The sequence below is a fragment of the Trachypithecus francoisi genome, unplaced genomic scaffold, assembly GCF_009764315.1.
Source record: "Trachypithecus francoisi isolate TF-2019V2 unplaced genomic scaffold, Tfra_2.0 Lachesis_group0, whole genome shotgun sequence".
Lineage (NCBI taxonomy): Eukaryota > Metazoa > Chordata > Mammalia > Primates > Cercopithecidae > Trachypithecus > Trachypithecus francoisi.
In genome coordinates, this window is record NW_022681453.1 from 74867432 (window position 1) to 74881077 (window position 13646).

A 13646-nucleotide genomic window follows, 5' to 3' on the forward strand; every position below is an offset into this window, starting at 1 on the left:
GGCATGCCAACCAGAGTTGACCTACCAGCTGAAGCAGCGATAAAAGAGCAGAAGACACCTTTGCCAAAGCTGCTGTCCAGGTGACAAAGTAAAAACCAAGGCCAGCCAGCCTTGTCCTAGGGAGCCTTGCTCCTGGAAAGACTAACTCAGGAAGCCAGCAGTTCCTCCTGGTTGAGGTGAGTGTGGGAAAGACTGGTTGGAAATGCGGAAGGGGCGCTTGAGTCTGGCTACCGTCTCCCACACAGAGACTTTCCGGAGGAAGATTAGTCCTAAACGCGATGGTCTGGGGACAGGTGATGGTCTGCACTCATGGGTTTTACAGGAGCCGGTCTCCACAGGAGACAATCCCCGTGAATGTGACTCCCAGAGAACAAGTAAAGACACTTTGGTTCGTGAGGGGAAGACCTACAAATGCAAGGAATGTGGGAAAGTGTTTAACAAGAACAGCCTCCTTGTTCGAAATCATCAGATTCACGCTGGGGTGAAGCCTTATGAATACCAGGAGTGTGGAAAAGCCTTTCGTGAAAAGGTCGACTTCGTTCGACACGTGAGGATTCACACAGGGGAGAAGCCCTGTAAGTGCGTGGAGTGCGTGGAGTGTGGGAAGGTCTTCAACCGCAGGTCGCACCTCCTGTGCCACCACCGGATTCACACTGGAGAGAAGCCCTATGAGTGCAGCGAGTGTGGAAAGACCTTCAGCTATCACTCTGTCTTCATCCAGCATCGTATGACCCACACTGGAGAAAAACTCTTCGGGTGCAAAGAATGTGGGAAAACCTTTTACTGCAACGCTTCCTTAACCTGGCACATGAAGATTCACACCGGAGAGGAGCCCTGCCAAGTGCAGTGAGTGCGGGAAGACCTTCACCTACCACTCTATTTTCTTCCGACATAGTATGGCCCACCCTGCAGGAAAGCCCTATGAGTGTAAAGAATGTGGGAAAGAGATCAGGATAATAGTACCAACAAATTATTAATTCACAAAATATTTGTTGTGCTCCTAGTAAGTGTGGGGTTCTGTGTTATTGGGAAAGATTAGAGGGCTATAGTGATGATTATGGACAGGAACTGAAGAGACACTGGCATATAACAGAAGCTCAACAAATAATTAAGTGTATTATTTATTATTCTACATAATGATTATTAATTATTGTTTACTATAAATTTCCAGAAGACTGAAAGTCTAGTTCACCATTGTCTTCCAAGGGCCTAGCATGGCAAATATACACATGCAATAATATTTGCAGAATAAAAAAAAAAAAAAAAAAGAATGTGGGAAAGGTTTTTACTATGGCTATTCCCTCACTCGACACACAAGGAGCCACACTGGAGAGAAACCTTACGAGTGCCTTGAACGTACAAAGGCCTTTGGCTACCACTCTGCTTTTGCCCAACTTAGTAAGATCCACTCTGGAGGAAAAAGCCTTTGAGTGCAAATGATGTGGGCATTTGTGGGTTTTCTTTCTTTTTTTTTTTTTTTTTTTCTTTGATACATAAGGAGCCACACTGAAGAGAAGCACTCTGAATTCAGCGACAGTAGAAAAGCTGTGACCTGCAGCTCATCCTCACTTGGCATTGAAGAATTCATTCCGGAGATAAACTCTATAAGATATGTGGGAAGGACTTTTGCAAGTGGGCCCACATCAGTCAACGTCAGAGAACTTAAACTGGGAAAAGACATTGTGACAAAAACTAGTGAAGAAAATCTTTTGGCCACAGGAAATATCTTCCTCAGCATCTGAGAATTTTTCCAGGAGGGAGACTATTGGTTTTTGTCCACTTAAAAGAACCACCCACATCTCTCTCCATAGTTTATATCACTAAGCCACCTCAGGAATTTTTTTTTTTTAAGTAAGAAGAGAACTGTAAAAGAGAAAAAAAGAAATTCATGCACAGCTTCTGTCGGACTTCTCTGAAAGCCATGCCTATCAAAATTTGAATTCAGTTCTTCATTTTGCAGATGCCTGAAAGGTACAAGGGCCTTGCCTCATTATTTGTCCTTTATATGTATTCACTCCTGTCTACAGGAGAATTGTCCTCTGTAAAGATTGACTCTGTAAAGATTTATTGAGTGCATCCTTTGTTCTAAAACATTGTACTCCTGAGGAACATAAGTCTTTGTGAGAAATATGAATGCTTAAGTAATGGAATATGTGAAACTTGTAAGAACGTAGAATATAAAAATACTGCCATATAAAATCATTTCATATCTAAGGAGATAAGTATCCACATTGAATTGGCATATTTTGCTTCATCATTTAAGACTATTTAAGGTTTTAAGTTAAAAAAAATTCTTCATGTGGTTTTGAACACCCAGCACTCGATATACTTGTTTGTTTTGATTTATTTTCTCAGGGACGAGAGAATGATGGTGAAGCTGTGTTGCTTTCCCAGGTGAGCCTTGATTATTTCCTCCGTGCTTTCTCAGCTTCTTTGGCCTTCTGTAAGAGGGGCTTCTCCAAGAGCATGTCACTAGTTTTCTAGAGGTTCAACAAGAGCTAAGACAAGCAAAACAAAACACAGCTTATCTAATCTAATGAGAAACCCAGAAAAAAATGTTTTGATGAATACAATGTGTTAAAATATAAAATATGTAGCTCCTTCGACATGTTAATTCAATTCTAGAAATCTTCAGAAATATGCTTATATTATGCAGAAATGTGCGTGCGAAGACTAATCGCTGCAGTTTTGTTTTTATGTGTGAAACGTTGAGAACAATCTAAATGTTTATCAGTAGGAAGTAAGTTATGGTACATCTGTTCTATGAAATACTATGAAGCAATAAAGTATCTCTGTATGTACTGATATCAAAACATCTCTAAGATACAGTATTTAGTAAAAGAGAAACTTTCAGGAAATAAAACTACATCTAGAAGTATAAGCCTAAAACTGTTGATAGTGGTTTTCTGCAGGAAATGGGATGGATCGGGGTTATATGCAATGTTCAGTTTTTACTTTTATACTTAAGTATTGTTTACATTTGAAAAATAAAAAGCATTTATTGTTTTTGCAATAAATGTTTACAATATTTCTATAAAGATAGCATGTTGGAATAAAAGTAACTTCTATTATTTCTTAAAAATCGTACATTTTACAGGGTGTTTTTTTAAAGTCCTGGTCTTATTATGCCTTTAAAAAATAACAGACCAAGGATCCAGAGATACCTAATCACATTTAATAAATGATAATATAGTTTTTTTTGTTTTGTTTTGTTTTGAGATGGAGTCTTACTCTGTCACCCACGCTGGAGTGCAGTGGCGCATCTTGGCTCACTGCAACCTCTGCCTCTGGGTTCAAGTGATTCTCTTACCTCTGCCTCCCAAGTAGCTGGGACTACAGGCAGGTGCCACCATGCCCAGCTAAATTTTTTGTATTTTTAGTAGAGACGGGGTTTCACCGTGTTAGCCAAGATGGTCTCAATCTCCTGACCTCATGATCCACCTGCCTCAGCCTCCCAAAGTGCTGGGATTACAGGCGTGAGTCACTGCACCCAGTCGTTAATAGTTTTAAAATGATGAGCCAGCATATATGTAGTTGAATACATGTAAAAATGAGAGTTCAGCATAGGCTACTCCTCATTGAACATTCATTTCCTTTAAATTGCTGGTAACATAAATGCTCTTTTGCAAGTGGTTAGGTTTTAGATGGCTAGTTTCTATTTCCCTGGATTTGATCACAAGAAAGCACCAGACTGATGTTGATGTCAGTGTATTTTGCACACACATTTGCTAGCCACAGCTGATTTGTGTTTGCTACTGAATGAATGTGATCTGGTTAGCTTTGTGATATACATTTATATTCCAAATGAAGAGAACTATAGCTGCATTTTTTCCCAACATAATCGTACCAGGCAGTCAGACCTGTTTTCCAGTAAAGAAAATGAGTTTGATATCTGCAGATCATATCTTACAATTTGCTGTGTTCTCCCTCAAAAAATGTGTGAACATTTGTTAGCATCATTTCATTTAGGAATCATATACTATCAGAAATATTTTCCCTATTAGGAATAAACAGGGAGTGCAATTTTCATATGAACTAAACTGTAACCCACTGGTAAAACCCTGTTCATGCTTTTCAGTTGTAGCACTTGGCCAAAAACAGTTGCACCACCATCTGGGGCAATTTTGTGAGCGTTATTCTCTTCTTTAGCAAGAGAAGTGTCATGATATAAGTAGATTTTGTCCATCTGGGGTCAGTTCCTGGAAGTGGACTGTGAGTGAGATGACCTTATTGGCTTAGGAGGAGAAAATGTCTCCTTGGGAAGATCTCTTTTCTATGAGAGTCATTGAGTAGTCTCTAGTGTAAGTCTAGACTGAGCAGGCTTCACTGCCCTGGGAGAGGTGAATGCAAGACCTTTGTTGTTTGCTGTGGTTTTAAAACTCTGCCTCTACTACCACCTCCTCAAGTGCAATGGGACCCACAGAACTACAGGGTCCTGCTGAGCCCAGGAGCTGCATGGAATGGTGGCAGTCACCCTTGCCAGTGCAGTGGGCATGTATCAGACTGCAAGCTAGGGGAAGGAACAAGGCATCAGTTGGGAAGAAGGGATGCATGGCTAGACTTGAGCCCTCTTCATCCGGATGTCCCCAGACTCCCCAGCACGGGCCAAGCATAAAGGCCATGTGGGGGTGACCCCCCTGACCCCAGGGGGGCTTCATGTGCTACATGCAGGCAGAGCTGTCTCCATCCTCAGAGCCAGAGGCTGGCCCTTCACAGACTCCAGTCAGGCAGGGAGCCCTCCGGGGTGGCCTGTTCATGGGCTACAGCCCAGCAAGTGGAGGGCGGGGAGCAACAACATCCCCCAGGGTCTACCAGGTATCCCTCCAGCTGGTGCCTCTGAGCCTCACAGGGCCCAGAAGCGACCAACCTCTCCCACTGAGGGTCCCCAGGTACTGGAGAGAGGCCCTGGGCTGGGGGCCAGAGAGGGACTACCCCTTGAAGAACCATCTCCTGTGGGGCTCTTGGGCCCAGGGGGACTGGGGCTGGGAGCAGGTATGGCCAGCCACCATTTCTCCCACTGTGACCTCTGTGTTGTGGAACAGGGAAGTAGTGCTACCTCTTATTGAACTTCAGGGGCCTGGAGTACCCCCTGGCCCCAATCATATGCTTCCTGAAATGCTTTGCACACCAGAGACGCCTTCCCCAGATCCAAGGGGACAGGGGTCCCTGGGGGAGTCCCCAGGGCCAGCCCTCTGGGCCAGCTGCACACGCTCGACACTGATTTGCAGTCTTGCACAAATAAGGGGTAAGAGCCCAGTGGCTGGAGTGGGCAATGGGGGGAGCCTGTGGCCTAGGGAGTCCCCTGGCATTGACAGTGGGCACAGTCCCAAACACACACCCCCAGTCCTGGACCTCCAGGCCCCTGCCCCACCAAGCAAAGGCTGCTTCCTGCTGGTGAAGCCCCACATGTTAGTTCCAAGGAAGAGGGGCCAGCCCTTTGGAGGTGCCAGGGAACCCTGGGCCACCCCACTGCTGCCAACAGTTCTGATGCCCAAACCACACCCTTCTGGAGCCACCTGCTGCCTGGGCCCAGGGAGCCTGTTTTGGACCCAACAGACTGCAGTCCCATGGGGCGGAGGCTGAGAGGTGCCCATCACCCGAAACTGAGCCCACTTTGAAGCCTCTGGAAGGGGCCAGGCCTGCTGAGCCCCCCTAGTGCCTCCCCTGTTCCCACCCCTGCTGTCAGCTGTACCCTCCTGGTCAACTTTGAGGAATCATTGCTGCAAGGACGCTTTGCACCATCTGGCCACATTGAGGGCTTCAAAGCAGAGACTGGAGCTAGTGGGTCCTACTGCCCCCACCATGTCACACTGTCTGTCACTATCACCTTCTTTGAGGTTTCTGAGCAAAATGTCCCCACCACCTTCCTGGACTTCATGGATCTGAACCCCCTGGAGAGGAAGAGTTACAGCGTGCCCAAAGTGGACACCATGCAAGTAACATTTAACCGCAACCAGACTGTGGTGAAGATGTTCCTGGTGACCTTTGACTCCTTGGACATGGCTGCTGCCACATGCCCTTCCTGTGCCATTGCCTCTTTTTGGTGCCTGTGAGTGAGGAGAAAAATGCTAACCCCACCTACTGCCTCCTCTGCTACTTGCTACACCTTGGGTTCTGTAGCTCCCGCTCAGGCCTCTTAAGCCGGAATGGAGATCTCTGCCTGCTTTTTTCCTGCGGGAGCCTGGAGCTGGACGCAGGGCTCCCCTACGAACTTCAGGCTGTGACTGAGGCCCCTCTTAACTCACGTTATTCACCTTTGCCCTGATTGCCAGCACTCTGAACCAATGTGGGTTCAACTCTGCCCATCTTGCCCATCCCATAGATGAAGAGATGGCAAGAGACCCTTCAGGCTCGAGTTAAAGCCCTCACCATGCTCATGGCGCAGATTGATTATTTGGGTGTTTGAAGCTTCTGATCCTTACTACACCCTGCCCTACCTCGGGTCCTCCATGTGCCTGTCCCCTCCCTTGGGTCTCCCAGGCCACGTTAGGTAGTAGGGAGGAACTGGAGCCACCCTGAGGTTATCCCAAGGTCCCAGGCAAGTCATGCCAGCATTGTCTCCCTGTCCTGAAAAAGGACCACTTATTATTTTATTTATTTTTAATTCATAATTTATTCAAATTGGATTGACTTAGTACCTCCCACACCTGATCATTGGCATCACCCCCCTCCTTTCCCACTCTCAGGTATTGCTCCAACCTCAGGAGTGGAAGAGTCTTATGTAGGGGGAGTAGGAGAACTGCTCTCCCTCAGCTGAGGGAAGAGGGCTTATTTCAGAGGGACTGAGTCAGTAGCCAGAGCCTCAGCTTGCCCTGTCCTTCCCCTAGTCCCTTCACTTCCCCTACACTCTGACCTAGCTCTGAAAGTCAAATTATACATATGCATATGTGCACAAGCTTGTCTTTGTGTGGTATGTGTGTGAGAGAGAGAGAGTGCATATATGCACACACACAGAGGTTAACCACCCCTCACCTATGGTTCCAGACTCCAGTTGTCCCTTTCCTCCTACCTGTGTCTCCTTGCTTTGGGGTGTGACTGAGGAAGGTGTCCAGGGAGCAGAGTCAAGTCCAAGCACTGGGGTGCCTCCTCTCACCTGCCCAGACTCTGACCCACCTACCTCATCCAGGATAAGTGGCAACTCTCAAACTCAGTCATATGGTTTCCAACTGTCCCATTCCCCACTCCAGACTCTGACCCAGCCTCAGTCCTGACTCCTGGGGCTGGGCTGAGGGGAACAAGCATTTGCTGAAACTCGAAAAAACAAAAACAGGAAAATATTTTACCTGGTACTATTTTTTAGGAAAAAAAAAAGATTTTAAAAGAAAGATTAAATTCTTGTTTGGAAACTTGAGAAAAAAAAAGAAAACTTGCCTCTACTAAGACATTGGGACAGTACTTCTGCATCTGGGGGTAGTGGAGGTAGTTGATGTGACCCACAGCTTCCTAGAAAGTTATAATTGTCACTCAAGAAAGTTATGAATTAAGAGACCCCCAGTGGGATCTCACTGTGATTATGCAATGATCTGGATTTGTTAGAGTGCCCTTGTAGTAAACAAATATCCATGGAATTTTTCAAGGCAGAATGCAACTGCAATACACATGGCAGTGAAAAAGTAACTGCACTGCGTGGTATAAACTGACTAAATTTCATCTCCCTCTACATCTCATATTGTAAGGAGACCAACCTGCTTTGGAGTAAGTGTTCAGTGTTCTTGGACAATTCAATTAAAGGGCATGGGAACTCTCATAAGATGATGTTGAGCTTCAGGATAAGGAGGCATAGGAGAGCTCTTATGTAGTTAACTGGAAAAATAGGGAAAATGTCCATATTTAAATTCCAAGTTTGTGGGGCAATTCATTCCAGTTACAGGTGAAAAGGTGTTTTCCTAAAGCTAATAAAACATAGGCATTTGGGGCATGTAATTCTTTAGCTATGACATTTGGCTTGCTAAATATTTTCCAATGAAGGATTTTGAATGTATATCTCTCCTTTAATTTTCATTAATGATGTTGAGAAGTAAGCTATCAGTTTATTGTTATTTCTTTATAGGTAATTTTTCTTTTCTCTAGCTTCTTTTACAATCTATTTATCTTTCATATTCTATAATTTCAATATGATGTGTCTAAGTGTGATTTTCTAATTTATCCTGCTTGGTGTTAATAAGGATTTCTGAATCTCAAGATTTCTTTATTTCTCCAATTCTGAAAACTTTTCATACATGATAATTTTGAATATGAGTCTCTCCCATTATCTCTGTTATTACTGTCTGTAGATGTGTATTACACCCTCTCACTTTATCTTCCCTTTCTCTTACCTTCCATGTTTTCAATCTCTTTGTTCCTCTATGCATTCAGAGTAATTACTTCATATCTACCTTCTAGTTCATTAACTCTCTTTTCACCTGTGTAACTGAAATTTTTTAATGCCAGTGGTTGTATTTTTTATTTCTACAGATTCTAATTGGTTCTTTTTTAAAAATCTGCTTGATAGGTTCTTATACTTTCAATACCTCTTTTATATTTTATATTCAACATCACTAATACCTGAAGTTTCTACAGGCCTGATTCTTGATATTTCTTTTGATTCCCACACCCCATGACATCTTGTTTCCTCCTTTATTTTGTGATTTTTATTTTTGAGCAAATGTTAACTGAAATTATATCTTAGGAATTTTTTTGAGACTTGGAATCAACGTGCATGCCTTCAGAAGAATTTGTGTTTGCCCTTACCGGGCACCTGGAGACACAATGCAACCCAGAATGTTTTGAATTATCAAATTAGGATTTCTCAGCTCTTATAAGCAATGGGAATTCTAGACTTAAATCCAGTGGGAGTGACTCACTGTTATGAATCTTTCAGGAGAAATTTATCCTTCCCAGCATCCCAAGGGTAATTGTATTTACTGGACTCCTCTTGAGGGGCACTTTAGTCTCTATTTCCTTTTTTCACAGAAGATGTCACCTTTTAGGAGAGCCAGCTTTCTTCGAATCTTTAATCCTATTTCCCACCTTGCTTAGAAGCTGAGATTTGTCTACTCTGTCCCCAAGATGGCTTTCTCTGTATTTGTGCTTTCTTGTCATTTTTGGCCTCTAAAAATTTTCCTTTCTTGCCAATAAAACTATGCATTTTTTAAAATATATAATTTTTTCCAACTTCACTTTCTTTTTTAGGTGCTTTGCACCAGAAGGATTTTTTTAATATCTAGTATTCATATTGCCAGAAACAGAGCTTCTATTTTTCATTTAGCTAGCTATATCAAGTTTCCCTAGCCTTTTGAATTAAACCAAATGCGAAACTTTAACAGGAAAGGATTGACAGAGAGGTTTGCCAACTTTTTATTTCATAAAATAACAATAACCCAAAAAAAAGCAAAAAAAAAAAAAAAACCCTCCTACTTTTACCATCATTCCATAATGGAATGTTGAGAAGACATAAGAGAAGTAGCCTTTAATTTAAATTTACTTTATTCCAAATGCTAAGATTGGTGACAACTTTGTCATAGACTATCATTGGTCCAGGAACTGGCATTTGGGAACCGCTGAGCTATGTCACATGCCATGAAGGTCAGTCTATCTGATAGTATACTCACTATAGGATCTATTAGCTAGAGATTCCAACCACCATCATCAAGTCAACGGCCAGATGAGCTAATGCCATTACATTTACTTGTCTGCAATTGAACAAATAACTTCCAATTTACAAAAGAAAGAAATAAAGCATGGGAGGTAAAGTCAAAATCCTGACTCTCACCTCTATTTGGGAAATTCATTCAACCTCTTACCCTCAGTTTCTTCATCTGGGATAGCAATACATTACCCATATGGATATTTTGAGGACTAATAGGAAAGTTCATTGGGGTTAATAACTTCTCTATTATTCCCCTCCCTGACAGAATACAAACTAAATTTCCTCCAAAAGGAATAAGCTCCAAACCATTTACAGTAGGGCTTTCTTTTCGATATGACTCTAGAACAGGCAATGTGCCCAACTGGCTCCTGTGTTTCCTACCATGGAGGAACAAACTTTGGCCAGCTAAGAATTCTGGGAGAATAAATTTTGCTGGCAAGAGAGATAACCTCACCAAAATTTAAACTCCATGGAAGCTGGAACTTTGTTCATAGCTGAGTTCTCAGTACCTATTACAGTGCTTGGCACATTTAAATGTTCCATAGATGAATGAGGAATAAGAAAATAAATCAGAGCCCTAGAACAAAATGAATCACAATAAAACTGCTATCAAAATTACCCAACAGGAGTGGGAACCCTGTGTTCCACTTCACAATCTTCACCCTCTTCAATCCTCTTCTCCCCACCTCCCAATTTCCCCTGCCATGCAATGCTTCTCCAACAAGTTCTGCGCAGTCCCAGAGGCAGAACCTGGCTTTGGGAGAAAACAGGCAGAATTAAATTCAATATGCAGAACCATCTTTTCAGGGTCCTTGCAATCTGTGCACAAGTCTGTCATGCTGTAACTGCTTGTACGTTGCTCACTGGTGGCTCTGAAGACCTTCGGGAGCATCAATCAACTGTATAGAGGATGGTCAGCTATGAGCTATGAATAACAAGACTAATTAACATTCATTGAGCATTTTCATTGTGCCAGGCTCTATATCTGTTTTATATGTATTATCTCACTTCATTCTCAGTGAAACCCAAGGTAGTTGCTATTTTCATCCCCATTTTCTAGATGGTGAATCTGTGGCATAGAAAGGTGAAATAGTTTGTCCAAGGTCACAAAGCTGATTCTCTGCAAAATCCGTGCTCTTAACTATGGCACTATATAAAATACAGATTTTATAGCACTTCCAAGTCTTTGGCATGGGTTGTATGTAAGCATATTCATATTGTGATGTGAATTTTCTTAAATAAATCTCATTCCTTTTGATTTTCTTATACTGGGATATAAGTTGAAAAGATAAATATGAAAAAAGAAAACCAAGTCTAAAAGCAAAAGTAGAGTTTGAAGTGACTAGAGTGAAAAGAACAACACTGTTCTTCCTCCTTCAATTGTCTTCTTCCTCCTCTGTATACCTCAGTCCTGCCTCTTTACCACCATCACCCCTGTCTGATATAATATCATTTCTTACCTTCACTACTACTGCAAAGTCTTCCTAACTGATCTGCCTCCACCCACTTTCACCCACCTCGACTGCCCCCCACACCTGCCACCCCATCCTATCAATACTTCAAGAAAGCAAGCAAGCATAGGATGTTTTAAAAATCACCAGAGCAGTTTTTAAACACAGCCCTCATTATGGCCATCCTTCTGCCTAACGCCTTTTTCAATTGCTTTCTTTTACATTCAGGAGAAAAGCAAAAGTCCTTAACAGGGCCAACAAGGCCTTTCCTGTCCAGGCCCTGCCTCAAGCCTCCAGCCACATGGCCTCTGCCCCTTGTTTCCGGCCACATGGCTCCTGCCCCTTGTTACTTCTACTTCAGCCCCAGGGCTTGTGTGCTTCCTGTTCTCTCTGCCTGACCAGCTCTGCCATCACTTCTCCACCTAAGGGAGTCTTTCCTATCTTCCAGGCTGCTTACCATGACCTTGCCTACACAGAGCACCCATGTGCCTGCTGCATGACAGCGGCTCAGTAGATGTGGTTAAGTGAACGAATAAAGGAATGAATTTCTGGTAGTCCACATATCAGGTCTGTGGGCACCTAGTTTTAATATTATATCCTCCTAAATGATGAGGCTGGAATTCTTTCACTTTTGGCCTCCGCCATGATTGGCTCTGGATATAGGTCCAACCTGGGCCTGCAGGTGGGTCTCATGACCCAATCCTATCAGGGAAGACAAAAGCCAGGCCTACTCAGAAGGAAAGCTATTCAATGAGATAGATAATCAAATGGAGTGATCTGTGTCTCAGTTAAAATCAACAAGTGACCAGGAAGCCAGGAAGACAGTGGATGATGTGCATGTGTCCTCCTGATTAATGCAGCAGCAGGCCAACATCATGACTTCTAGCAGAATTAATTGGAACAACCAGGTGGCCATTCCTGAGTTCCTGCTCTTGAAAGGTCAATTGCTTTCTCTGGACACTGAAACTCAGCTGCTTGTCTGAACTCTGTATGCCCATTACACTTCTCACATCTCCCACTGTACTCCTCATACTCTCTGCCTGACCCTTCCCATCACATCCTCATGCACACCATGGCTGTCCTTCTCCAGCTCCCACAACCTTTGAAGAAGTACCCAAGTTCCCTTAAGTCACCAACCCTCAGGGGGCCAGCAGGATCCAATATTCCATCCCCAAGCCTCTCATCATATTAACTAGAAGAGTGGCAGTTAAGTGTGTTTTTTGGGCTTCAAATATGGTTAGAATCTAAAAAGGATATGGTCCTGTGGCAGATACTATGACTGACTTGCTTCAAATTTATTATAACCTCATTCTCACGTTTTCCCGTGCTGAAGAGGCCAGGAAGCCCAAAACTATGTTTCCCAGACTCCCTTGCAGCTAGGATTCCAGAAAGACTCTCCAGTATGCTCAAAGGAGATTTGAATTCAAAACTGAATTAATAGAAAGGAAACACAGAGCCCATATCTGGCATGAACTGAGGCAGAAGCAGCATGTTCTGCAGTCAGCAGCTTCTAATTCAGTGATCTCCTGCAGCAGAAATGTAACTTTTCTGATTATGGATGAGGCTGTATATCTCTGAAGGCTGGGAGTTCCTGGATGCTCATCCTAGAGCCAGCTCTTCCAACACCCCAGATAATTTTATAACCACTTAATGTTTGCTAATAAATCCTGTTCTGCTTAAATTAGCTAGAGTGGTTTCTGTTGTATGAAGTTGAATCCATCAGTACAAGCCCCAAAGAGTGACCTGTAGGCCTTTGGGACACTAGACATAGACTTGCTCAGTCTTTTTGGAGACCTTGCCCCAGGGCCAGGTCATTTCTCATCTGTGACAATTAGACCCTGGGCAGCACCTTTAAGATATCACAACTCAGCAAACTGATGTCCAGCTTTTAGCAACACCAGGTTAAAGGATCATTCTCGGGAAGAGTGAGTCAATTCACCCAGGAGCCAGTCCCTATGTTGTTGCCTCTAATTGCCTCTTGCTTTCCTTATTTACTGGCTTTACACTTCCTTTCTTATTTGTCCATGAGTCAGTAAATGGACTTCCAAGGAACTCCTCATTCCTACTTGTAGGGCTATGAACCAAAGTTATAGGCTGCTTTTACCAATCACATCAAATATAAATAGTTACCCCTCTATATGCTCTGTTGCCCTCTGTATACACTCCAATGTAAAGCTTGTCACATTATATTATCATGATGTGCTTGCTACTACTAGACTATGTCTACATGAAGGTCAGGTCAGGATCTATTTTATGGAGTATTGACTTCCTAGTGCTTAGTACTATGCTTTGCATGCAGTAGGTACTCAACAAATAGTTCTAGAGTTTTTTAATGAATACATAAATGTATGATAAAAATGTGGTGTTTCTTGCAAAATTTCAGAGACTTTTTCTAACTCCTCTAACTAATCAACAAAACACTACTACAGAGAGAAAGAAGACTGCCAGAAGACTACCAATTGAACAAATAGACTATTCTAGAATTGATAACTCATATAAAAAATTGTATAATCTCATGCTGCCTCTGGGGAATGTTAAAATTCTACAAAGTTATTGTATAACTCTAT

At 42.9% G+C, this 13646-nt stretch overlaps 1 protein-coding gene and 1 pseudogene across 1 annotated transcript; both read left to right on the forward strand.

Moving 5' to 3' along the window:
- Positions 1–202: 202 nt before the first annotated feature.
- On the forward strand, positions 203–1430 carry ZNF80 (zinc finger protein 80). The gene is given in 3 exon segments (XM_033200307.1): positions 203–832; positions 834–936; positions 1270–1430. Coding segments are annotated over 3 exon segments (894 nt in total).
- Positions 1431–4656: 3226 nt separating this feature from the next.
- On the forward strand, positions 4657–6265 carry LOC117076617 (annotated as a pseudogene).
- Positions 6266–13646: the final 7381 nt, after the last annotated feature.